We start from the raw sequence: 25,699 nt of genomic DNA on the forward strand, positions 1-25,699 counted from the left end.
AGCTCAGGAAGGAGGAGAATGAAAATGAAGAAGAGAAGAGGGCACCCAGAGGACAGACTGGGGGACATCACTCCCAGGGCAGGTGTCAGGGCTAGCCAGCGCTGGACCCCGCCAGGAAAGGCTGGATGTTCTGGGGTGGGCTCTGTGAGGGCTGAGTGAAACAGCTGTTAGCCGGGCTCTGGGATCAGAAGGATCCAGACCAGGTGCGTGGCAGGGAGGCAAGACCTGGGAGGCTTCTGTTCCCGGGTTTCCCTGCAGGGCAGGTGGCGGGGCACCAGGGAGGGGGCTGGGGCAATGGGCACTCCTAGGGGACAAGGTGATTGTGGCTCTGACTTCCCATCGAAGGATAGGAACCTTCTGTTTCCCCACTGCCAGCACACCAGCTGGCCACCGAGGTTCAGAACAACCCTCCCATGAGCGTCGGTTGTGCATGTGTACACATCCACGCATGCCTGTGTGTGCATGTCTGTGTGTCTGATCCTATTTGTATGGGGGTGGGTTTGCCTGCCAGCCTGTGTGTGTGTGTGTGTGTGTGTGTGTGTGGTGTGTGTGTGTGTGTGCCATGTCTGTCTGCCTTGGACCCTATTTGTATGTTTTTTAAGGGGGTCTGTGTGTCTTCCAGCTTGGGCACGTGTGCATGCACGCACGTCTGTGTGTGTGTGCGAATCTGTGTGTAGCCCTGTGTGTGCCATGTCCGTGGGTGTGTGCATATGTCTCTGAGTCTCTGATCCCATTTGTGCATTTCCGGCGGGGGGGAGAGCGTGCCCCTGAGCTTGGGCACGTGCATGTTTGTCTGTGTGTGAGCACACACTTTCCTCCTAATGGCCCCAAGAGGGATCCAGGCAGCAGGCTTTTGTGCTGCTTTCAAGGTTGCGGCTGGGTGGGTGAAGGGGGGGGGGGCGGCCTTCAACTGGGAACGGGGGGAGGCAAAAGAAAAATCTTAAAAGACCGTCTTCCCTCTGGTCTCCAAGGAGATCAGCCTGTGAAATGATCCCGCACGTTAATTAAAAACGATTATATCCTGATTGAGCCATTCCTGCTCACATCCCCCGGCCGGGGAAAAGCTGAGACTGAGGCCAGAGGATGCAGAATGGGGCAGGTCTGGCTGCAGGGCGCAGCCCAAGGGAGGGGGAGCCCGCCTGGGGAGGGGGGGGCACTGAGTGGCCGGGTGTTGGAGTTATATGCCCAAGACAGATTTGAGCTTCTCCTTTGAATTTTAAAGACCACCACCCCCCCCACCCCACCTCCCAAGGTGGTGCTCTCCGAGGTCCTGGGAGCTGGTTGGCAGGATCCCAGACTTCATGGATGCCCCCACTCGTGTGCACGACACCGGCCTTGTCGTTAACACAGATCCTGAAAGTCAGTATTCATGGTTCAGGTTTCACAGAGAAGTGACATGCTTGAGGTCAAGGAGTCAGAAGTTAGGGACCCCAGGCTGGACCCAGTTCTCTGACCCTAAGCTCCAGACCCCACTTCCGAGCTCCCAGCTGCCCCTGACTCTCATGATTAGGGATCCTCCCTCTGTAGGACCCTGGGACGCTGAGGTGTCGATGACAGGCCTTCTTATCCTTCGTGGCATCCTGAGATTGTTCCTTTCTCATCCAAGCTGCACAGGGCATAGGGCTGTGGTGTCCATTCATGTGGGGAGCCAGATGACTCCCTGGCCCTGGGCAGCTCTGGTCTGACTCTTGTGACTTTCGCCATCCTGGGCAGGGCCCTCTTCCTCCTCCCTCTCACTGTCCCCCGTGAGGTGGCTGACAGTGTGACACCAGACCAGCCACAGGTGCTCCTCAGGGCCTGCTGGATACCGTGCACCCATAGTCCTGGGTATCTGCCACCAAGACCTTTCTGGAAAAAACCTGGGCCTGGTCACGCTCTGCCTTACCTGGTTATCTCCCCCCAGTCAGCCTTGGAAAGACTACTGTCGTAGAAAGTAGTCATAATAATAATAAATCAGGTGACCCTCAGCTTACACCCCAGAATTAAGTGTTGCCCTGGTTCCTAAGTGCTAGGTGCTTCGGTAAACCCTTTTAGCTCAGCATTTGTGGGGACCCAACTGTCCACAAGCATGGCCCACTGCCCTATCCCTTCTTGTTCCACACACTTGTGCATCTAGGCCCGGCTTCTCTGAGAGGAGGAGACCCTTCTTTAGGTCAGCCACACCCAAAAGCACATGAGAACATTGGCCTCGAGCAGGGACCTTTCTCTTCACTGAGCCTTGGTTTCGCCTTTGGGCAGTGGGGATCATGGCTTTTTCCGGACCGGACTGTCAGAAAAGTAAAGAAAACCAGGTCAGGTTTGTTCAAACGTCTAGCAGCATCGGGACGCACAGAGGGCCTCATTAAGCATTCGTCTGTCCATTCAGGGCATCTGTGTGTTAGCACGACAGGGGCCTTGGGTTTGCCGGCTTGTAGGGTGGGAGACATGTTGTATTCCATGCTTCCTAGGAGACAGTCTGGGGTTGAGGTGACTGTCATTTCAGTAGAAACCTTCAGGGAGCCAAGAATCTCACTGGACACCCCCTGCAGGTGCATTATCAAAGATAGTGTCTGTGAAAAGGGAGGGGATGTTCCTCCTGAGCCAAGTTCCACATTCTAAGGGGGACCTTGACCAAGGGGAGGGGTTCTGAGATCAGAAATGATGTCATGGGGAGTTAGAGGGGCAGATGGGGCCCAAAAAAGTCAGCATCCCCCTGTTCCCAAGTCAGACTTGGAAGAGAGGCACGCAGATGTCACTCATCGCACAAAAAGCATTTTGAGCTGAAGCAGGCGGAGACACTATGCCTACCCCAGGTCATCCCTTGCAAGGTGCCGCCTCCCAGGAGCACTTTGACCCATAGGGTGCCTGCTTTCCAAAAAATACCCGCTTCTTGCCTTTCTCAGGGCCTGAGATGCCTCCTTTTGTCACTGCCAAAGGGTCAAAACATTGAAAGTTCTGCTTAAAATGCAAACCTATTACCTTGCAGGAGTGATCAGAAGCTGAACTCATGTTTGCATAATGTGGGGGCCAGCAACCTCGAAGTCCCACAGGGCCAGTGGGCAAAGCTAATGAGGATGTGAGGGGCTGTCTGGCCTTCGTGGGGCTCAGCAGCTCAGCTCTGCCAGGGTGGCCTGTGGGGGATGCAGCCCAGGGTTGCCTGTCACCTGCCTTCTTAGGAAGCAGGATTGCGATGTTTACATGACATCTCCTGGTTTGTGTCTGTTGTCACCTGATCCAGCAACCCACCTGTGGCCAAATTCAGACACCCCCCCCCCCTCCCCCAACCAGGCTGCCAGTCTGGAGCCTCTTGGCTTAATAGCTATTATCCAGGAGGCACTATATCCGCCCTCTGTGCCTGGCCTTGAACCTCAGTCTGCAGGGCCCTGAAAACCGTGCACAGGGCCAGCCTCGTGCACATCCCACACTCGCCCTGGCCCTCGTTAGTGGTCTTAGAAGTGAGGGTGTGGGAGCGTGGAGATCACACACAGGGGTGCTGGGACCCGACTGGAACAGGTCGGCCTGACCCTGTCCGTGTGGCTCACCGTGGCCTGACCCAGTCTTGTACATGCACGACTGAGTTCCCACAGCTGCTGCCATTGACGGGGCTCAGTGGGGGGGGGGGGAGGGGGTTGGGGAGGGACAGCAGGCGTCTGGTGGGAGCCTGGTTTATAGGTCGAGTTTCATTTCCTACAATCCTTCATTCGGTGGATGTTTACTGACAGCCCAGAGAGGCACATTCAGGCCATGTCCAGGGAGAGTCAGGGTGGACCTCCCAGTGGAGGAAACATGGGCCCTGGGTCTGAAAGGGGGAGCATTTGACCACAGGACTGTCACTATACAGCCTGCCGGGAAGCCCAGAGGCACAAAAGGGCCAGGAGAGCTCTAGAAAGACGGGGGGGGGGGGGGGGGGGGGGGGGGGGGGAGGGGGGACAAGGAGGGCAGAGAGGCAGGAGAGGCAGGAGTGGAGGCTGAAAAGGAGTCTGGGGCCTTGACCGTGGTGAAGGGTTTTACCCTGAAGGCAGTGGGAAAAGAAGGCTGTTCCAGGCAGGGAACACAGCTGGAGTCAGGGCTCGAATGAGCCAAGGAGGAGAAAAGCCAGGGATGATCAGAAAAGGACCCGGTGGGGCTGTGAGTCCTTTGGCTGGCCGGCCGGTTCTCCTTTCAGAGCCTCTGTCCTCCCTCGGCACTGAGGCCTCCAGTTCTAAGTGCTGGGGCCTGAACTGGACGAGAGCATCCTCCCTCCTTGGACGGAGCCTTCGCCGACCCGCTGCCGAATTCCTGCCTCAGTTTGGAGCAGCTCCGCCCAGCCCTGCGGCGTCTGAGTCTTGGGAGGGATGATTACCTCTCGCTGGGGGAAAGAGGTGGATGTCCTCGGGGACCAGTAATTAAAGCCCAGCAGATTGTAATTCCCTAAAAAGAAGGCTCAGCACGGAGAGAGAGGAGTGGTACCCAGGGCCCCAGGGAGGACAGGAGGAGGAGCAGCATGGGGGGATGCGGGCCGCACAGGGTCGGGGGGTGATAAAATAATACCTGAAATCCTATTATTCAGAATGTTCTCTCAGCGAGGCCTCCCCAGTGCTGGGTCCTGAGCTCTTGGTTATTTCCCGTCTTCACTCCCGTTTCACGGGGTGAGGGAGGGAAAGGTCCCACCATCCCCATTCCACAGATGAAGAAACTGAGGCTTGGAGAAGTCAGGCAACTCTGGCTCAAGGCCCCTCTGGCCTAGTAAGGAAGCCGGGGACGAACCCAGGGCTGTGTCCGAGCATGGCCCTCCTTGCTGGGTATTTGTGGTGCGGAGGGCACTGCCCAACCCCAGGGGAGGCCCAGCGGGGCACCCCTCCTGACACTCCCCATGTTTGGAGTCTCCTGTCTAGGGGAGGAGCAAGGGGATCATGCGTCCCACTGTGGTGACTGAAAGGAGTCTGTCATCCAGGGCTGACACTGTCATTCACTTACTCACCTGCTCTGTGATGCGAGGCGAGAGCCGCTTCCCCCTGGTCATCTCCTCATCTGTAAAAGGCTTGGATTATCTTAAGGTTCCTTGTAGCCCAAACAGCTGGATTGGCCAGTAGGGCAAATCCTGACAGCGGAGGTAAGTAACCTTTGAGAATTTTGCACCCTCGGAGCCCTTTGTGATGTTAAGGGGCTTCAGCTTTTGCATGCTGGAGGGAGGCCGGCTCTGTTATCATCCCCGTGTGTCACAAAAGCACACAGAGGCTCAAAGAGGTCCCTGCTGCTCTGGGGAGAGCCCTCTCCTAGAAAATGAAGACCTACTTTCACAGTCCTGCTGCCCAGCCCTAACTCCCCTTCTACCCTCTTCCAGGGAGAGGTAGAGAGACCAGGGCCTGAGAACCCAGACCAGAAACTGTTGGCTGTGTGATGCCCTCAGATGGGTGCTGTTTGAGCAGCGCATAGTTTAAAAAAATTTTTTTCAACGTTTGTTTATTTTTTGAAAGAGAGAGAGAGAGAGAGAGACAGAGCATGAGCGGGGGTAGGGGCACAGAGAGACAGACACAGAATTCAAACAGGCTCCGGGCTCCAAGCTGTCAGCACAGAGCCCGACGCGGGGCCCGAACCATGAACCACGAGATCACGACCTGAGCTGAAGCTGGACGCTTACCGACTGAGCCACCCAGGTGCCCCATCCAGCACACCAGTTGAAAATATAACATGAGATTTCACATGAAAATCCTACTTTTTGCTTCTCTGAAACTAGAAACCCACCTTGTGCCCACGGGGTGCTAAAGGCAGAGCTGAGATGGGCTGCCACCTTCTGCCCGGTCCTGTGCGGGTCCTCACCCTGTCCAGTTGCACCCCCACCCCACCCCACCCCCACTTCCATCCTGCCTGGCCCTCTGTTCCCATCCTGGCCCCTGGCTCTCACTTGTCTTGGGTAGATTACATCTTTGAACCTCACCTGTAAAATGTCAGAACCAAGGAACTGATTTCAAACTGTGTCTTGAAGTGTTTTCCAGAAATTCTCCAGGCAGGAAAAAAAAAGAAAAAGGAAAGGGTGCCCCACGTGGGGGGGGACCTCCTGGAGAAAAACAAGGAGGTGCAAAAGGGCTCAGAGTAGTACTTGAGGAGAAGCATCGAACTCTCCTTGCCTGTTACCGCCGCGCTTGGGGGGGCCTGGACACAGACACCCATTGGACTCTTCTGGTTCCATAGCACGGTTCATTCATTGCAGTCACTCATATGGCCCTCACAGCACCCCTGATAGAGCACCATTGTGGGGGCTTTTATTCTCATGTTTACTGGACAGAGAGAAGTGGGGGGCAGAGAGGTGAAGTGACATGCCCTGGGTCCCAGCTGAGGGCGGGATTCTGACAAGGGCCCTGTTCTTGACTGCTGGCCCAGCGCTCGTTCTGATCTAAGATACTGTAAAAATTGGCTCTTAGGTGAGCTGCTTTTTCCTGTGCATTTTAAAAAATGCTCTTTTAGTTAATATGCGGGAGGGATTTCGATGTTCTCGTACATAACCTTTTGCTGAAGCGACAACGTGCGATAAAAGGGTCCCAGGAGAGCTGGTGTAATTTGGGCTGTGAGGGACAGAGAATACCAATGCAGAAGCCTCTCCAGAAAGCCCGCTGCTCCTGGGAACTAGGATACGGGGGTGGGGGCAGCCCTCTCACCTCACCATGCCGAGGCCAGGCCCTGAGCTGTCTCCCAACTTGAACCCTGGGACCATGTGTTCATTCAGATCATGCTTGACTATTTGGCTTTTTTTATTCCCTCACAGTTTTGAGTGAAGGTCTCAGTTCCTACAGGAGGAGGTCTAGGTAGAGAGGGACAGAGTATTCAGAACACAAAGAGCCTAAGAGTGGGGTGGTGGCTGTGGGACCGACCCAAAAGCCCCATTTGTAGGCAAGAGCTGGCCAGTTGGCGGGGAGGTAGACAAAGGGGCCCATGCTGAGGGCAAATTGAAGGGCACCTTCAAGGTCTTTTCAGCATTTGCCCTTGGTCCCAAAGGATCCAAAAAGGGGGCTTGGGAGGTTCCAGTTAATTGAGGCTGATTCTAAATCGGGAGGCTTAATAAATGGTAATTATCATCCTGTGGGAGCAGACCAGAGCTCCCAATGCTGCCAGGAACAGAGATCATGGATCCGGGGCCCCTTTCCCCTCCCACACCTAGAGGCTCAGAGCTTCCACCCGCAGAGGGGTCCGGGACCTGGTGCAGACCAGGGGCCACCCCCTCATTCCTGTGTGTGGGTCCCGGGCATGAAGGTGTATTGCATCCCTGCCTGTGTGCCTGCACGTGAGATCTTTAGACACTGAGGCACATCGCGTGTCTGCATGTGTACGAGTGTGCATGCACGCATGTGAGTGTGCATACGCGTGTGCCGGTACCGGGCCACCCTCCGCTCAGCCACCTCCAGGCCCCCTTCCTTCCCCACCCATCAAGGGACAGAGACAAGAGACTCTCCCATGTAGAATCTCAGCAGGGCATGGACTTTGCGACTCTGGAAAGCAGCGCCCTGTGGACAGAGGTGACCGTGCAAGGTTTTGGTTCCACCCAAAGAGGGACTTCTGTCATGTAGAGTGTCATTTAGCAGAGGTGGCCGGGGGGGGGGGGGGGTGGCTGCTCCAAGGGGAAGGGAGTGTCCCCTCTCAGCAGGTTTGCAAGCAGATGCCGAACATGTCCTTTCCTGTCTTTTGCAGTCCCTTCTAAGCCCAAGTCCTGGCGCCGTGAATCCCCTCCCCCCACCCCCCTCCACCCCCACCCCCACCCACCCCCCTCCCCTTGCTGGCACGCATCGGTCACTGAGGCTGCTGCTCCGTCTTGCCAACCCAGACTGGTCTGAGGGACTGGCAGAGGGCTTCTGCCCCTTGGTGTCCGCAGAACTTGGCTCAGAGAGCCCCAGGGAATGTGGATGAGGAGGATAGCTGTCAGTGTGTGTGTGTGTATCTGTGTTGTGTGTGTGCCTTTGCGTGTGTTCTGTACACTTGAATGAGCAGGGCTGCAAGTGTTGAGTGTGGATCTCCATGTAGAGAGTGTATAATGTGTGTGGCTCTGAGGGGTGGGAGGTGGGCTGAGGGTGTTTCTGTGCGCTGTAGGTATTGACCATCAAGTGTGCATGTGGGCCAGTGGATATGCTTGTGACCAGGGTGTGGGGGGGGGGGGGCGGGGGCTGTGTCCCGCCACCTCCTTCCTGGTCCGTTTCTTCCCACCCCAGGTCCCTGTCACCACCCTTGCCCCCAGATCAGATCCTCAGGGGCTCCCAGCCACCCCAAACCCTAACCATCCTCACCCCCACTGATGGGGACCTTGACACCTGCCAGCCCAGGTCTTAGCACAATAGCAGGCCCAGCATGGGGCTGAGAGACCCCAGGGGGCATCCCATAGGGACAAGGGAGGAGGAGGAAGAGGAGGCCTCCGGTTCACTGCTCAGCCCCTCCCCAGAAGGTCCTGAAGGACGAGGGTTTCTGTGTTTCTGCAGCCTCTGGGCCACACAGGGAGGGAGGCCTTTCTGGGGCTACCACCGACATTTCTAGATGCGAGCCGGGACATTTCCAGAGATGGAATGTTTTTAGAACGTGAGACCTGGCACTTCTGGAGACAGGATGAGGACGTTTCTAGAAATAAGATGGAAAGCATTTCTGGAGGAGGGACAGGTGTGAGGATGAAATGGGGGCATTTTGAGAAACGAAGTCTGAACATTTCTGGAGATAGGGGAGGGCGTTTTCTGGAGTAAAGATAAAGCCTTTCTGGATTCCAAACATTGCTAGAGATGAAACATTTCTGGAAATGGACTATTTCTAGAGATCAACTGTAGTACCTCTGGAAATGGAGTGTTTTTGAAGATGATGCAGGAGTATTTCTGGGAATAAAATAGGGCATTTCTGGATTTGAGGTATTTTTGGAGCTGAAATGGAACATCTCTAGAGATGGGATGTGATATTTCTGGAAGTGGAACATTCTCGGAGCTAAGATGGAGCCTTTATAGAGAGCACTGGCATTTATGGAGACGGATTATATTTGAAGATGAGAGAGGATTTCTGGAGATCAGATGGAACGTTTCTGGAGATGGAACATTCTGGAGATGGAATGTTCTGGAGCTGAGAATTTCTGGATTCAAACCAAGCGTTTCTGGAGAGGAAATGTGTCATTCTCAGAAAAGGATCAAAGATGGGATATTTCTGGAGATGGTGTTTTCTGGAGACGAGAGGGCCGTTGCTAAAGCTGGCTGTTTGCCTCTTGGAGTAGTAAATGGGAGAGGGTCTCCTGGGGGTGGGGGGGGGGTGGGCAGGAACGCCCCCCTACCTGTGCAGGAGGATGGGCCTGAGGTCCAGAGGGGAGGCCCTTGCCCAAGCCCACTCCTCCTGTGAGTGGCAGAGCAGCCCTTCTGGGGACCTTTCCAGAGCCACCCCCTCCCTCAGGCTTGTGCTGGAATCCTCCCCCAAGGGAGGCTAGAACCCTCTCAGTTCTGTTCTTGGGGTCCCCACCCCGATCCTGGTGGGGCCCTGGCAGTCTCCAGGCTCACTGCAGGAACAGGCAGTGACTGAATGGTTAAATTTAATTTAATTCCATTTCTTTGGAGCCATCTGAGGCTTACTCCCCAGCCCCCTCTGCCAGAAGCCTCCACCCTCTCTGGAGCCAATATCCCCACCACCCCCCTACCTTGGAGCAGCCCTGAGGTTGGCCTTGCTTCAGCAGAAGGGAAAGAGGGGTACAAGGCTGAACACTGGTGAAGGTCCAGGTCCCTCCCTGCTCAGGCCCAGGCTGACCGTTGGGGTGCCAGGCTACCTCCCCCACCCCCCGCCCCAGCCCCGACTCCCAGGAAGCGGCTATTGAGGCCTGTCAGCACTTGAGCCGGCCTGGAGCCCCGGAGTAATTATTTCTCTTCCTTAATTGAAATTTCAGCCTCAGTGATCCTGCCTCAGAAGTGTGAGGTGGGGGAGGGTGGGGAGCCCCCTTCCCTGCCCCCAGTGCCAGCCTCCATGCCCCAAACGCTGGTGTAGGGGATGGGGTGGAGGGCCGCAGCTCAGGGAGATGAGGGTTAGGGTTAGTTACGGCCACACTGCAGTTAAAAAGCTGACCCTTTCACCTGACGGTTTGGGCGAAGGTCGAGGGGCGGAGGGCGGCTGGCCTGAGGCAGGTGTACAATTGGGGGCAGCCACGCTGGGGGGTTCTGAGCCAGGGTAGCAGGAGGGAGTGGGCTTCCAGGGGCGCCCCTGCCTCCTCCCGGATCTGGCAGGGATCTGAGGGGGTGGCCTGGGGGGCTGTGACTCCGGCTGAGCAGGCCATGATGGCGGCAGAGGCCCAGTTCCTGGTTCAGGGCTGGGTGAGGCAGCTGGCCTGGTGGGGTGGGGTGGGCTGTGGCTGGTGGGGGCAGCTGAGGAGGCTGTTTTCCCAGCTGCGGTCAGGCTGGGCGGAGCATCCGGGCTGGGCGCTGGGTCACCACACACACACACACACACACAGACACACACACACACCCTCTCTTTCCCTCTCTCTCTTTTCCTCTCTCTCTCTCTCTCTCCCCCTACCCTCCTCCCTTTCTCCCTCTCCCTCTCTGTCTACCTGGGTGGTCCCTGCCACCCCACAGGGCCTGAGGCTTGTCTGCTGGTGGAAACGGAGGACTCTAGGGGCCAGCCAGGAAAAGCCATGGGCTCCAGACAGGCCAAGAGCCCACCCCTCCTGAGCTTCTGAGAGGCGGCTGTGAGGGGCTCAGGCTAAATGCAGAGGCTCCCAGCAGCTTCTACCCCACAACTGCCCAGACTCAGGCCAGTGTTCCCATCACAAGGGAGCAACTGTGGTCACCCTCCCCACCCCACCCCCAGCCCCTGGTGCTTGCCCTCAGGGTCTCAGTCTTCCCCAACTGGGAAATGGGGTTTGTGGTCAGCTTCGTGGGAGTTTTCAGGGCTGAAATGCCTGCCAGGTGCTCAACGAACACTGGAAGCACAGGCTGTTCTTCGCGCTGTTGTTATTAATAAATGTGCCTAAGCCTGAGCAGGCCCAGGCCAGCCCCCCGCAGGTAGTAGGAGCTCAGGGAATGGCAGCAGCTGTCATCATGGTTGTTACCGGGAGGGTGTTTTCCCGGCACCCAGAAATGTCCGTCGGGGAGCTCCCGGCCTGGGGCCTTCTCTGCCCCTGGGTGGGCAGGTTTTGTGACTAGGGAGACTAAGGCCTTTGGGAGTCAGGACAGGGTGGGGACAGAGAGCAGGAGATGGCTGCCTCCTCCGTGCACACGGCACTCGCTCTCTCTCTCTCTCTCTCTCTCACACACACACACACACACACACACACACACACACACACAGGGCATCACACATCATCCATTAAGAGCTCCTGGAAAACCCACTGAGGGAAGAGCTCTGCTCAGCAAGGCCATGTCACTGCAGCTTGCCTGACCCCTGGGTCGCAGAAGCTCACAGCCCATCTTCAGTGGGGAGCGGGCTACCACTGGCCTCCGAGGACAAGAGGGACAGAGGGAGCTGGATGGAAGGGACAGGTCAGCTCCAGCAGCTGAGAAAGGGGGCTGAAGAAGGCAGTGCCCACGAGTGGCCCATTTGCTTAGAGGGCGGGGGGGGGGGGGGGTGGGCAGGACAGACACAGGGGGAGATGGGGAGGGATGAGGGTGCAGGGAGACGACCTGGCAGCAGGCGTTGGGGGCCTGTGGCATTGGAACCTGAGCTTGGCCCAGCTGCGGGATGCCTGCTGCTCATCTGGGCTGTGGCCCCCTCCGCCCGCAGAGCTTGGGGACCTCTGTTCTGGCTCTGCTCCAGACATATTCCAATACCTGCCTTTTCCCCTGACCTCCTACTGCCACACTGGCTTCCCTTGCCCCTCTGCGTGCGAATTTTGAGGCCTTGAGCCGCCACCTGCCAGGAGCTGGGCTTGGTCCTCCTGGCAGTGGGGGCCTGGGGGGACCGGAGCAGTGGGGGCGCCCCAGAGGCCGCCCGGGGTGGGTCCCAGGCGCCAGTCCAGCTCGTCAGTCGGCTGCTGGGCTGACCTTGTCACCTCGGGTCCAGAGAGAGGGCAGCCCCTCCCCCACACGCACAGAGCCAGCAGAGCTGACATGACTCACCTCACCGGTGCAAACAACTCCCTCTTCCCACTGGGGGGAAGCAGGAAGCTTCCTGAAGCTGCAGCCCTCCACAGCTGGCTTCCCAGAGGATATGGGGATCGCTCACCTCCATGGGTCAGACCCTGTGCCGCTCCAGGACCCACCCAGAACCTTGGGAGATCCTTCGGGACCGCCACGTTTAGGAGGGAAGGAGGTACGCAGACACGCAGATGCGGACCTTTGCAGTCCCGTGCTCAGGGCCTCCCAGCTCCTTCTCCGCCCACAGAAACCCTGGGCCCCGGCGGCCAGCGCTGTGCCTTCTCCCTAACACGGCTGTCCCTGGAGGATTGGGATCACTGTCCCCCCCGATGCGTCACATCTACCGAATTGGAAGAGTGGCGCGTCCGCTCTCAGCCTGGAGATGGCCAGTGTGGGGAGAGACCTGACACTGGATCAGGGGCTTCCTATGGGTTGAGAGTAAAAGAACTTAACACCAGGCCACACGGCTAGGATTTGAACTGGCTTCCGCCAACCACAGCTCCCGGGCGGAGAGGTCCAAGCATCACAGGCCTGTGGGACAGTGCTATTTTTTGTATTTACTTCTGCCCCCCACCCCTTCGCCCACCCTGTCAGGCCTCCAGGGCAGACCCTGTCTTGATTTTGCCCAGAACAAAGCGGCCTCTACTAGACATGCCAAAGCGGAGGCTTCAATCAGAGCAGGTGAAAGGGAACTCCGTCTGGCCTTTTGTTACTCAAGGAGGGAGTGAAGGAAATGGATTTGCCCTTGAACAGGGAGAGAGGGAGACCAGGGAGGGGGTGGGGGGCATGTGCTCAAGGATGGGGCACACCTGAGATGAGACTTCTCCCCACCCGCTAGAGCATCGAGAGCGGGGTTGTCATTTTAGTATTCCGCATGCACACGCACGCACACACACTCACCCGGGCGCGCGCACACACTCAGATGCACTCACACGTGTCAATCCCATCTTCCCCCCCCCCCCCCACCGTCTGAGGTTCCCTCCAAACCAGGAAGCAGAGAAAAAAAGGAGAAAGGGAAAGAGAAAAAGAGATTAGTGGGAAGAAAATCCGATTCTGGAGTTACCTTAGTTACCAGCTCTAATGACTCGTGGGGCGGGCTCGGCCACCTTCCTGCGCAGGAGGACCCTCCCTCCCAGGCCCCTCCATCACCCCATTAATAAGACGGGGCCCTTGTTCATGAGTTCTGCAGCAGAAAGGGAAGAATCAAGGACTTTTCAATAAGAGAGAACTCCCTGGGTGGTTTTGAATAGTTGCTTTTTGTGTGGCAGCGGAGGGACTGTCCTCTCCTCGGCGCCCTGCCCTGCCCGCCTCCCTCCGCTGCTCCGTCTGGAGCCGCCTGCTCCTGGGTCTCCAGATGGATGAGCTTGTTTCTCGGGAGCCCAATCTTTTATTGTTCCTGCCTTTCCCTCATGCTACCCTCAGCTTACCAGAAGCCAAGGGCAGCCTTTGCATCTCAGGAAAGCTAGAGAATCCCCAAGGTAATTCTAAAAAGGCTGAAACCCAGGGAGTGGGGCTCAGCGGGAGCACCTGGTTCCTGTCCTGTGCCAGGAAACAAAGGCACGCTCCCCACATCCCTTCCCAGGTGATAGGCCTGCTGGCCGAGGCCAAGCTCACGGCCATTGCTTCGGTGCCAGTAGAAGGGGCGTGAATGGAGGAGAGACGGGCCAAGGGGAGATGTTGGTGGAAAAGGAGAGAGACGAGCAAATCCGTTTTATCAGACGCTGCATATCTTAGGAAAGCACATTTCAGCTCTTTTGGCTTTTGGCAAGCTGGTCCTACCCTTTAATTTTCTAATAAAAAGGAATTACGTTTGCTGAAAAGGCAGTAACCAGTTTCATGTCAGTATCTCTTGTAGAGACCATAATTCCCGTCTTGGGTGCCTGCCGGCTCAGGGATAGGGGGTGGGCTCCTGTGACCACCGGTGACGCTGTACAGGGCCCAAGGGGCAGGGACATTGGGGCAGACGGCAGGGAGTGCCCCGTGGCTTTGCCCTGCCCGGCCTGCCCTGGGCTGTCCACCCCCAGCCAGGCCTCAAGCTATGGTTCCAGGCTCACCACCAAGGCCCCAAGACTCATAGCAGACGCTTAATAAATATTTGTGGCGTGAATGAAAGCACGAATTCCTATAGCTGGGGCCTGGGGTAGCCGGCAGGATGCTCAGAGTGTTGGATCTTTGTCGAATGAATGGATGCATGAGCGCGTGCACGAAGCCATGCTCCCCAGTCTGAAATAACCTATCTGGCAGGAGGGTACCAACCCTGCACCACTCCCTGCCCCCACCCCCAAACCCTGGCCCTGAATTTACTGCAAACTTCGCCAAAAATCCTCTAATCTTTTTTTTTTTTTTTTTTTAAAGACAAAACAGAAGTGTGTAAAGTTGGAAGTTTCTATCCCCACAGCTCTGTGCCTGAGTCCCCAGAGTCAAGGGCAGGGGCCTCATCCTTTACCCCTTCCTCCTGTCACTGGGAATTCTGTGCCTTAGGTCCAGTTTGGGGGTTTCCTCCAGGGGACCCTTTCACACACACTGTTCTGGGGCGCCGTGGGGCTCCTTAGTCGTCCCCTGCCCACTCTTCAACCTGGGCCAAAGGAAACACGCAGGAGGTACTTTTGGAAGTGCCTTGTCTCTGCAGGGTGGACACAGGGACGGCTTCCTTTTGCTGTTACAAATACCTTCATTCCAGTCCCAGTTTTAAACAAGCTCATGTAGGCAGAATACTTACCACAGGCGGGCATTTGATAAGCGGTAGCCTTTGTGATTTGGAAGGAATCTGTTCCATGCCCCCAAACGTTTCTTGTACCCCTTCTGTGTGCCAGGGACCCCACGGTTCCGGAGGGGTGAGGAGGCCCCTGAGCCCAGCTGCCCCTGCCCCCCACTCCCCCAGCAGCTCATCACTGCTGACACCTGGGCACTGTCAGACTGATTTATGCCACTGGAAATGCCAGGGCATGCAGGACAGCAGATCTCACACACAGCATTCTTTCTGGGGCTGACCTCAGCGTGAAGGCACGGAGGCAGCCCCCTGCCCCTGCCCCACATCCAGCTCCCAGGCACCAGGCCCCTGTGCTTCCGCCCACAGACATGGGAGCAGCGTGGGGCTCATCTGCTTGGTCACTTGGGAAGAGACACTCAGAAATGCCCAGCATAGCATCCTTGGGCCTGCCTGAATTACAGTCCCTGGGGGCGGCCAGGAATTGGAACTATAATAAACCCCTCAGGTACTGCTGTATGCCAGCCGGGACTGGGAACCAATATAAGTGTGCAGCAATATCAAGGACATCTTTTAGGCTGGCCAGGGCCTGGTTCTTTTGGCAGTGGGAGAGCTGATGGGCCCAGGGTAGGGAGGGGAAGGGAGACCGAATTGAGTACTGGTGAGGGCACCAGCAGGAGGTGTTGCTTCCTAAGATTCTGGTTTGGGCAGTGAGATAGGTCACCTTTGTGTCTCCTGCACTGTCCTTTGCACGTGGTGAATGCTTAACAGACTTTGCTTACAGACACAAGTGACTTTGTGAATCGTGGCACTTGTGTATATGCTGATTTTGGGGTCCCTGTGGGACTGCCAGGATCGGCCCCACTTTCTCACTGACAGCCGACTTGTCTGGGGGAGACCCAGCTGCAGCCTGGGGTATCGTGGGTTTCAGGTTCCCCATGGTTCAAATACCAGCTCATCTGCCCTGGATGACCTTCCCTGCCCTGAGCCTCTGTTGGCTGGTCCGTAAAGTGGACCACATCATCTTGGCACACCCAGGGTGGCCATGAGTGTTAGCAGCCAAGGAGGCAAGCCCCTGCACAGAACAGGGTCCGTACCAGGAGGTTTCCCCTAAGTCTCCTTGCTGTGGTTTTGCTTCAAAATCACTTTTTAATTACAAAAGGAGAGAGATGATCGTTGTAAATAGAGAAGAAACGTTGGAGGTACATAACATAATAGGTCAGAGCTTCTCTGCACAGAGGCTTCCTTGGAAGTCATTACTTTCCTAGTCTAATGTGGACCTTTGGATTCGAGGGAGGGGGAGCACGCATTTGTGCGCGCGCACACACACACACACACAGACACACACACACACACACACACACACACACGCTTAATTCTTCATTGAGCACCTACTGTGTGTGGAACTCTGAGCGTTTAGAGACGACTCAGACCCGGGCTCTGCCTTTAGGGGGCGCTCTGGGTCCTGCCGGGGAGGCTGACAGGAAACTGATCAATTACCCTGTGACGGGGAGCCTGCTGTAAGATGAGGCAAGAGGGGGTGCACAAAGGAAGGGGTTAACCGTGGGTGGCAGGGTCGGGAGGGGGAGTCGGGAAGGGCTTGACAGGACCCGTGGGGTTTAAACTGGGCCTGCACAAACGCTGGTAAGTGTTTAGGTGGAGAGGAGAGGGGAGCAGGAAAGGCATTCGGGTCGGGGAGAGGGAGGTGGTTTGGGACGCGCGGGCTTTGGGATCCCGGCAGGACCGCCAGGGTCAGCCCCTCCGTGCGAAGCCACCCGTGAGAGCCTGGCCGCGGCGCGCAGCGTGTGTGTGCTGGAGGGCGGGTGGCGCGGGGCCCCGAACCCCTGGGCCGGAGTTTCTGCTGTGCTCTGTAAGTAATAGGAGCCACTGAAGGCTTTTAAGCTGGGAAGTGACCTGGCCCGGTGTGTGTGTTTGAAAACGGTCTCCCTCGAGCACGGCTTGCAGGAGGGTGAGAGGGTCAGGGAGCCCCCCGGGAGGCTTGTGCGGTGGTCCGGGGCGCTGCGGAGCAGCGCTGGTGGCCGGGACGTGGCCAGAGGGGGGAGACGGGCTCGGCGGTGGGGGTGGGAGCGGCTGTGCCGGCGGCGATTGGACGCGGGCGGAGGGGGCGGGGTCTGGGGCGAGGACCGGGAATGGACGGTGTGCGGCTCCTGACGTGGGCGGGCGCGACGTGGGGTGGCTGGGCCTGCGTGGCCTTCCTCTCCGGCCGGGGTCCGCTCTCAGCTCCGGGCGCGCCTGCCCATCAGGCCTCCATTCCCCCTTTCCGGGCAGAATGCCCTCCACCAGCACCTGGCCGACCCGCGTTGCAAACAGCAGCGGGCGGAGGCCTTTGTGCCTTCCAAGTCCTCCTCCAGGGACGCGGGTGATGACCGAGCCGGCAGATGCCCCGCTGGTGTGCCACCACCGCCACCCACCACTCTCTGACGCTCAGCTGCTCCCCAGAAAGAAAGACCTTGTCACAAAGGGAGGGAGGGAGAGGACGCGCTTCCGAGACGCAGCCCATCTGGGAGCCAACGTTATTTTCCTGATTCAAGGAAACATCTGTTCATGCGTCTCCTTTCAGAGAGAGGCGGGCAGCCGACCCAGGACGAGGGAAGCCGCGAGGCTGTCCCTGGCGCTGGGCAGGAGGGTGGAGATCGTGGGCTAAGCCCAGGACCCCTGTCGTAAGGGGTTTCGGACAAACCACCACCGTTCTCTGCCGGATTTCCACCCACCTGCTGCCACCTGGCCTGCCTCTGGCCCTCTGTGGACTTCTGGTCAAGAGCTCCCACCACCCCCTGGGTGCCCGTGGCTGTCACTGCCTCCTCTCAAGTACAGGGGCTCCTGGGGCAAAAACTGTAGCCTCCCCCAGAGTGCCATATGTGTTTATCGAGGGACCCCTTCATTATTTCTCACACACAAGCCATGTTTTTGAAAGATACGGCTGCCAAACAAACTGCATTTATTACATAATGATTAATTCATTGCCCCCATTTCTTATTAATCAAAGACATCCATAACTGCCTATCCAAGCTTTGGGTGGGGGAGATAGCCAGCAGGGCCTCGAGCTGACAGCCTTCTGGCCCAGAGCAGGGGTACTGCTAAATTTGTGTCACTGTGGCCTCGTTTGGGTAAACGCACAGTACCCCTGAGGTTTCTAGAAGAAATACAGACAGCTCGTGGACCCCCCCATACATCGCCTCGCCAAACCCCTGGGGCCACCTGGGATGTTTTATCACCCCCCTCTCCAGCCAGCTCTGAGCTCAGGCTGACTGCTTGGCACTTGGCCACTGGCTGACCGGCGGCTTGGCAGAGAATGAGGGAGATGGAGTAGGCTTGTCCCCATCCCTGGACGCTGCCATTAGTGGCAGCCCGGGAAGGAGCTGGGGGCCTGGGCTGAGGTCAGGACCGTTCTGGGCAGAGCCAGAGGGCAGCTGACAGAGCACTGTCCTGGCAAGCTGGTCCCAGGCACAGAGGCTGAGAATCTTGGGGTTCCAGGGCATTTGAGATGTTTATCCTCTCCCCTCCCAGGGGCAAGGCAAGCTTGTGTTTTTAGCTCTTGGGATACATGAGGTTGGGCCAATGCCATCCATCCCTTCTTCACTTACCCATCCAACACTGAACGCGTGGCCTGGCACCCACCAGGGATGTCCCTGCCCTCAAGGTGTTCACAGTCTAGTGGGGACAGGGGCAGATGCCCAAATAAGTCATTGCTGTCCTGTGTGCTGTCCAGCCACAGGTTGCCCAGGAAGGTAGGGACCAACAAGAAGGCACCCAACCCAAACGGGGACATGTGGTCCAGGAAGCCTTCCAGGAAGAGGTGCTGTTGCTAAGTGCTGTTAGTTAATTTCGTTTTGTTTTGTTTTGGTCTACTTTTTAAATAACTTCTTTGTGCCACGTGCCATTAGGTGCTTTTCACATACGTTGTCGTGTTTAATTTGCACCAACAACCCTGTGAGGTAGGAAATAGCTTCCGCATGTTCTCGATGAGTAAGCTAAGTATCAGAGGGGAGGTTGCTTGGCCAGCTCACTCAGCCAGGATTAGAACTCCAAGTGGTTCTCAAAAGATGACAGAAAAGATGTAAGGGGATGGGCAGTGAGTCTGGCATGCCTGGCAGAAGAAACCACAAATGCAAAAGTATGGCTGTGGGAGCAGCTGGGGCATGAAGGTCTGTAATGCTAGAGCAAGCAGAGGTGGGCTTGGGTCATGGAGAGCTGGCAGCAGAAGAGCTAGGGAGCCACAGCAGGTATGTGAGTTGGGGGTGATGTCCCACTGCACGGGGCTCCATTGGTCTCACTCAGGGCTCCAGCTCCTAGGCAGACCTCCCTTGCCAGCACTCCCCACTGCCTGCCTGTGTCTCTTCAGGCACCTGGCTACAGGCACCCCTCCCAGATCTGCTACATGTCTTCCTGCTTCTGACCTCAGGAGACAGGAGTCGGGCTGGCATCGAGCATCAGGGAAATGCCCAACACATCAGTCCCCGAGGGCCTCCTGGACCTCTCCACGAATCCTGCAGTGCCCATCTCAACTGTCCCTGTCCACAAAGAGGCTGAATGGCGGCCAGCATCTGCCCGTCAGCAGAGAGTTCCCGCTCTTAGCACCAGCTCGCTGAGCTGCCTCCAGGGACAGTCCTGCCCGCCTCCCCAGAGAGCCAGCACTTCCGCTGCTGCCTAATGGCTCTCCCAGCTGGAGACAATCCTTGATATTTAGCCCGCGTGGCAGGAGCCTTAATAGCAGCAACTCTCCCTCCCTGCTCCTGCCTCCTGTGCCCCAGAGACAGCCCTGCTCACCTTCTGAGCTGACCACGCTACCCCCATCAGGCAGAGGCCTTTCTGCCCACTCTTGGTAATAATCTGGAATGAACAGGCACCCAGCGGCACCGTGCATGTGGTGTTTTTTCTTCTGAGATCCAGAGATGCCCTGTGAGAGAGTGTTATTAGTGTGGCCTCCTTTTTTTTTTTTTTTTTTAAGACAGAGAGTGAGTAGGAAAGGGGAAGAGAGGGAGAGAGAGGGGAGGAGAGGGAGAGAGAGAGAGGATCCTAAGCAGGCTCCACACTGAGTGGGGAGCCCTATGCATGGCTAGATCCCACGACCCTGGGATCATGACCTGAGTGAAATCAAAAGTTGGATGCTCAACCAACTGAGCCACCTGGCACCCCAGCCTCCATTTCAAAGATGAGAAAACTGAGCCTCAGAAAGGAGCCGTGATGAAGACTGATCATTTTGGCCTCACCTCTCTCCTCTTGGTGCCAGGAAGTGGACTGCATTCCCTCACACCCACAGGACCTTTACGGCCGCTGGTCTCTCTACCCAGAACTCTATTCTCCCTTCTCTCCCCCTCCCTGTCCCAGTATGTCTGCCCTTTATATTTACTAATGATGGCCTTCCTCTATACACTAGGTAAGCTCCACAAGGGCAGGACTCCCCTCCCCCCCCCCTCCCTGTATCCCTAGCACCCAATATGGGGCATGCAGGCCCTCAGAAATATTTACTGAATGAGTAAATGAGTAAGTGAACAAACCCTAATGTTTCTAGAAGTTTATCCTCCGTGTGTGAGGGCAGCAAGAGTTCCTGGTTGGTGGACGGTTTCCCCCATGGGGTGACGATATATTTTAGCCTTCCGACCTCAGGGTGGTCCTCATACCTGGAATGGGTGCATAGAGCCTACTCAAATTCCATTGGCTAGAACTCAAGTCATGTGACCATGTCCATTTGCAAGGGAGGCTGGGAAATGTAGTCCAGCTGTGGCTCTGAGGCCAGACACCGGTTTTGTTGACTCCAAAGCTTCCTATTCAGGTCTCTCTAACCACCACAGCCAACCTTTACTGGGTCCTTACCATGGTTCTAAGCTTTTCTCACGTTGGCCCATTTAGTTTTCATAACAGCCTGCAAGGTGGGTATTGTTATTGTCCCCATCCACAAATGAGGAAGGAGGCCAAGGCTCAAATGACCTGTTAAGGGGCAGAGCTGACTCAGGGACCCTGCCCTGCTTCCTTAAAGTACCTGCCTCCACACAGGTATTTAAGTAAACAGGCCAGTGTCCAGAAGAAATGAACTATATGCAGGCTGAGCGGCAGTTGCTGGCTTCCCTTTTTCCTGGTCTGTGAAGGTTCTGCCCTTGCCTGAGATGGGGGCTACATCTCCCTGAGGGCTCAGCACTCTTCCATCGTTTCAGCTGCCCGTTTTTGGAGGGCTTCTTCTGTTCCTTGCCACCTCCCCAGCTCCAGGCCTGCGCCTGGCACCACCTGTGACTGGTGGGGTAAGACAGGACCCACCCTCCCACACAGGAGGGGAAGGCACACACGTGGCTACCAACTATTGGCCGTCCACTTTGGGTTTTCTCTTCCAGCCCCTTATGACTGGCAGGTGCTCTCCTGCGGGCCTTTCTGCCACTTAGCAGCAGCCCCCCTGCCTCTCACCCCATGCAGAGAAACGACAAAAGTCCCTGGTAGGAAAGCTGCAGGGGAATGTGCTGTGATTGGGTCTCTATGGAGGACAGCTCTGGGGAGTGGCATCTTACCAAGTCAGGTAGCCCAGGCTTCCTGGAGGAGGTGACATTTGATTGTCCCTTGAAGGCTAAGGCAGTAGTTTGTTAGATTGAGAGATGGGAAGGGCATTCCAGGCAGAGGTGACAGTTTGCACACAGCCTAAAGGAGTCTGGCTTCTTGGCTCCTATCTCTGCCTTCACCCCCAGAGCCAGGTTTGTTGCCCAGACCAGTGACCCAGGTCCTTCTGACCTATGCTGATAAGGGAATGTCTCCTAGTCCATGGAGGAGGAGAGGGGGCATGGGAAGAGAAGAGGAAGGAGGAGGAAAGGACACCCTAAAAGGAAGAAGGTGAGGAGGGAAAAGGAGATGTTGACCGGGCTGAGCACCTGCTGAGGCCTTGAGGGGCCTGGATCTTTTTGCTGTAACCTCAGGCTTCATCTCCTCTTCTCCCCTTGTTCACTCAGCTATGGATGCAGTGGCCTCCTTGTTCTCCATCAGGCACACTGATGCCTCAGGGCCTTTGCACTGGCTGTTTGTTCTGGCTCTGGCTCTGATTCCAGTGCTCTCGCCACAGATGGCCATGCAGCTGATTCCCCCTCCCCTTTAGCCTTCCCTCAAAGGTCACCTCTTGAGGAGACTTACCAGATCAACCCTATTTAAAACTACAAACCATCCCCCTCATATTCCCACTCTCCTTACTCCAAACCTGTTTTCTCCAAAGCACTTAGTCACCTTCTAATGTCCTGTATGCTTTACTTATTTGTGTTTTTGCTTATTGGCTGTCTCCCTTCCCCCCACCCCCAACTTCCCCACGCCCCAAAGTATAATCCCACCCCAGGGCCGGATTTCTTTTAAGTAAAGTCTACCCCCAAGTGGGGCGTTGCACTCACCACCCCAAGATCAAGAGTCGCATGCCCTCACCGACTGAGCCCAGCCAGGTGCCCCCGAATTTTTGGTATTTAATCTGTCTGCATCTCTAGCCCCTGAACACAGTTGGCACTCAAGAAGTGGTGAAATCAACGAGGGAATTCAGCCCTGTGACCCCATTTCACAGACGAAGGAGTAGAGGCCCAGGGTCTCGCGGCCACGTGGTGGGGGGCGGCCCAGCATCCCATGGGAGAGATATTTACCAGTCTCTAGCATCCTGCTGTCATAGCCGAGGGCTGGTCCCCCCACAGGGCTCGGGGCGGTGCGAGGGCGCAGGTAGTCATGGTTACAGCGCCAGAGACGCCTTGTATTTCCTGCCTTTTGTGTTCGCACAGGCCCCAGCCCCCAGCCCAGGCCGCCGTCCCTGATTAGCCGGCACGCCGCGGAGGGGCGGGGCGGCCCCATGAGCCCCGCCCGGCTCCGGAAACGGGCGGGGCTAAAACGTGTGGGCGGGGCACCGGGGTGAGGCGTGTCAGTCCTCAGGCGCGCGCGGCCCGTGATTAACAAGCCGATGTGGGCGCGCGCGGCTGGAAAAGGGCGGGGCTTCCGGAACAGCAGCCCTGGGAGCTTGGTTTGGGGGGTGAGTGCGCCATGTTGGCGGCCCCCAACAAAGGGCGCCTCGTGCCAGCGGCTCTGTCTCTTGCAGTTTTTTCTGGTCCCCCGGGGTCTGAGAGTGAGAGGCCCGACTGTGCCGGCGCTTGGTGGTCCACCCCCGCTGACCTGTCCCTAGTGGCCGACCCATCACGGGGGCTGACCACCATACTTACACGCCGGCCTGTGCCGCCCCTTCCCACCGAAGGGCCTTTGCACACCATTCTCTGTTCCTGGACATTCTACTTCCCTTTCCCTGGCCAGTTTCTCACTCTTCCTCAGGAAGCTTTCCACATGGGCTGCTTGCCTGGTTCTGCTTAACAGCTTGTCTCCCTTGCAGTTGTGCCTTTATCTGTGCGTCCTCCTCCCACACCAGACTTGAGTGCCATCAGGGCGGGGGTCCTGCCTACCGCCTGGCACACAGTAGGTGCTCAATTTGTATTGTTGAATGAACCCATTCATCAGGCTGCCCCCAAGGCCTCCTTGGCAGGCCCAGTGCTGGATGCCGGGACTTGGGAGAAAGGGAGACAGATGCTCCTTCACTCCCAGACACAGAAGAGCTTGTGTCCAAGGCCGGGCCATGGGGTGAGTGTCTGGCCTGAACCCCAGGCCAGAGGAGCCTGGTTTGGTGTGTGCCCTTGGTGAATAGCCCACTGTGTTGGCCAGATGGGCAGCCCTGGGGCTGGCCCTAGGAGGCAGGCGTGAAACAGAAGTGGGCTGGTGAGGGCTGCTGAGCACACGCTGGGGCCAGAGACTCCTGGGAGGCCCAGCCGTCTGACTTCTTTGTGGAGCACTCACGGTGCCCTTCCCTGGCTTGATGGGGTGTGCATGACCAAATCTCCAGAGGCCTTACCCCCACCGCACTCTGATGATGAAAAGGGAACTAAAGTCATGAAATCAGTTAAATAGTTATATGCATAGATATGCTTTTGGGGGTTTCGATGGACTTTGGGGTGTATACGTTGCTCTGCACCAATACCAAAAGAAAAACTACAACCCACAGCAGAGCCAGTAACAATGTAGTATTACATCAGACCTTCAGGAGTTTTGGAATTTGTATCAGGGCAATTCCTGGGCCCAGGGCACCCCAAATCACAGATCTTCAGGGGTGGGACCCAGAAATTATCCCTTTTTCAAGCCTGTGTGGTTTTGATGGTCAGAATCTTAAATCCAATATTTGAGAAACAGAATGGCAAATGTTTGTGCTCCCGAACACGTTCAGATCCCTTCCCGGGCTCTAGCAAGACCCCCCTCTACCATTCTTTAGCCCAGACTTAGGCCCAGACTTGAGGGACTCTGAACCCTTTGGGAATTGGGAAAAAAAGCTCTGCGTCCTCTTCAGAAAAATGTGCTGTGCACCCACATACACACAAACTTTGCAGGTGATTTCAGGAAGTTCTCACACCTGGCTTGAGTGGTCTGAAAAGCAGGAGAGACCTGTTTGGTAAAAGGCCTCCATGCTGACGCTCACCTGAACCAGGGCCAGAGGGCACAGTTGTATGGGTTGTATATGGCACAAGGGCTCCTGGCAGAAATCCAGCCTGCCCTCCACTAGCTGCGCTGTGCAGCCTGGCACGTGGGGTGTCTTTTCCTATTTTGTACAAAGGCATCATATAGCATGCCCTAGCCCTCCTGCTTCCCATGACAACTCAGGTTATGGCACTGAAGAAGTTGGAGAAATGGTGCCCCCTATTGCTGACTAGATGACCTTCCGGAAACCCCATTATTAAAGCCATAACGAATGACCCAGCAGCCCTCACCCACCAATGCTTACTTAGTTCCTGGTGCTTCTAGAATCCTGGGCTTTCACTGGGCAGTAGTTGGGGGCTGTCCACAGGCTTCACTTGGGATAGGAAGCTGGTCACGACAGCTGGGCCTGTCTCTCAGCAGAGAGTGGGGAGAAGAATAGTGGGTAGAGAGCACCTACTATGTGAATGTTTATCCACTCGACATGAGTGATTTCATCGTGTCCATTCTATACATCAGGAAAACTGAGTCCCTGAGATAGCTGGAGGTTTGGAGTGGAGATCTACCTGTTTGGGGAGACTTGATGAACAAAACCTCTGGAGTAGGACAGAAAGGAGGCCAAGGAGGGGAGAGGAAGTCGCTAAAGCCATACCTGACTACACCTCACAGCATGCAGCCGGCCTCCTGGAAGCCTCCCCTGACCTTTGGACTGGTTAGAGGCCTCCTCTGGGCTCACACAGCCTGGACTTTGTTGTCATGGTGCTGCCCCCCTTGTTTGGCAGGCCCATTTCTGCACTGTCTCCCCCAACAACCTGGCAGCAGCCCAGCACTAAACTGACAGCCCTAGACACAGGGCCTGGCGCATAGTGTAAAATGCAACTTTGTTGAGTGAGTGAGTGAGTGAGTGAGTGAGTGAGTGAGTAAGTGGCTGATTAAGGGGCCTCTAGGCTCCCGGCACCTTTGTTTCTAGACCCCCGTGGGAGAAGACCTGGCCAGTGGGGTTGGTCAGAACAGCAAGACTGGGAGGCCTGGGGTGGGAGGGGCTGGGGCAGGAAGGAGAGGCACAGGCCTGGGGTTAGAGAGGCCAAGGGGAGCATCGGGCACTGGAGCCGTCTCCCAAGGGTGAGTTGGCATTTCCTGTTTGCCAAGGCCCCGGCGGCCACCCTCAGTGACCTCCCGTCCCAGCTCAGCCTGCCGAAGGGCAGCGGAGCCCAGACGGTGAGGCTCTGGGAGGCTGGAGGCTGCCAGACATTGAAGCAGAGCTCTCCACACCGGGGTCTGTCTCCACTGGGGCGTCTCTCTACTGGACACCCACAGACCCTCCCCACCTGCAGGCTGCGCACAGCCTTCTGGGGGATCCCTGCCCTCTGGGGACTAAGGGCCCTGAAGATATCAGGGGTCCGTGACCGTTTAAAGCCCCCTCCCCAGGAAGCACTCCCACTCACCATCAGTGTCCCCACCAACAGGGGTGCTTTCCTGAGCCAGAAAAGGG

At 56.8% G+C, this 25,699-nt stretch overlaps 1 protein-coding gene across 1 annotated transcript in view; it reads left to right on the forward strand.

Moving 5' to 3' along the window:
- The window catches only part of LOC128774269 (collagen alpha-2(I) chain-like), a 69,150-nt gene extending 51,972 nt beyond the window's left edge, over positions 1 to 17,178 (forward strand). Inside the window, exons 6-7 of the mRNA XM_053893039.1 lie at positions 10,179 to 10,265; positions 17,026 to 17,178. Of these exons, the coding sequence (XP_053749014.1) occupies positions 10,179 to 10,265; positions 17,026 to 17,178 (240 nt within the window). The remainder of the gene's footprint in view (positions 1 to 10,178; positions 10,266 to 17,025) is intronic.
- The last annotated feature ends 8,521 nt before the right edge of the window (positions 17,179 to 25,699 follow it).

This window comes from Panthera pardus, unplaced genomic scaffold (assembly GCF_024362965.1).
Source record: "Panthera pardus isolate Hobbes unplaced genomic scaffold, ASM2436296v1 HiC_scaffold_3, whole genome shotgun sequence".
Taxonomy (NCBI): Eukaryota; Metazoa; Chordata; class Mammalia; order Carnivora; family Felidae; genus Panthera; species Panthera pardus.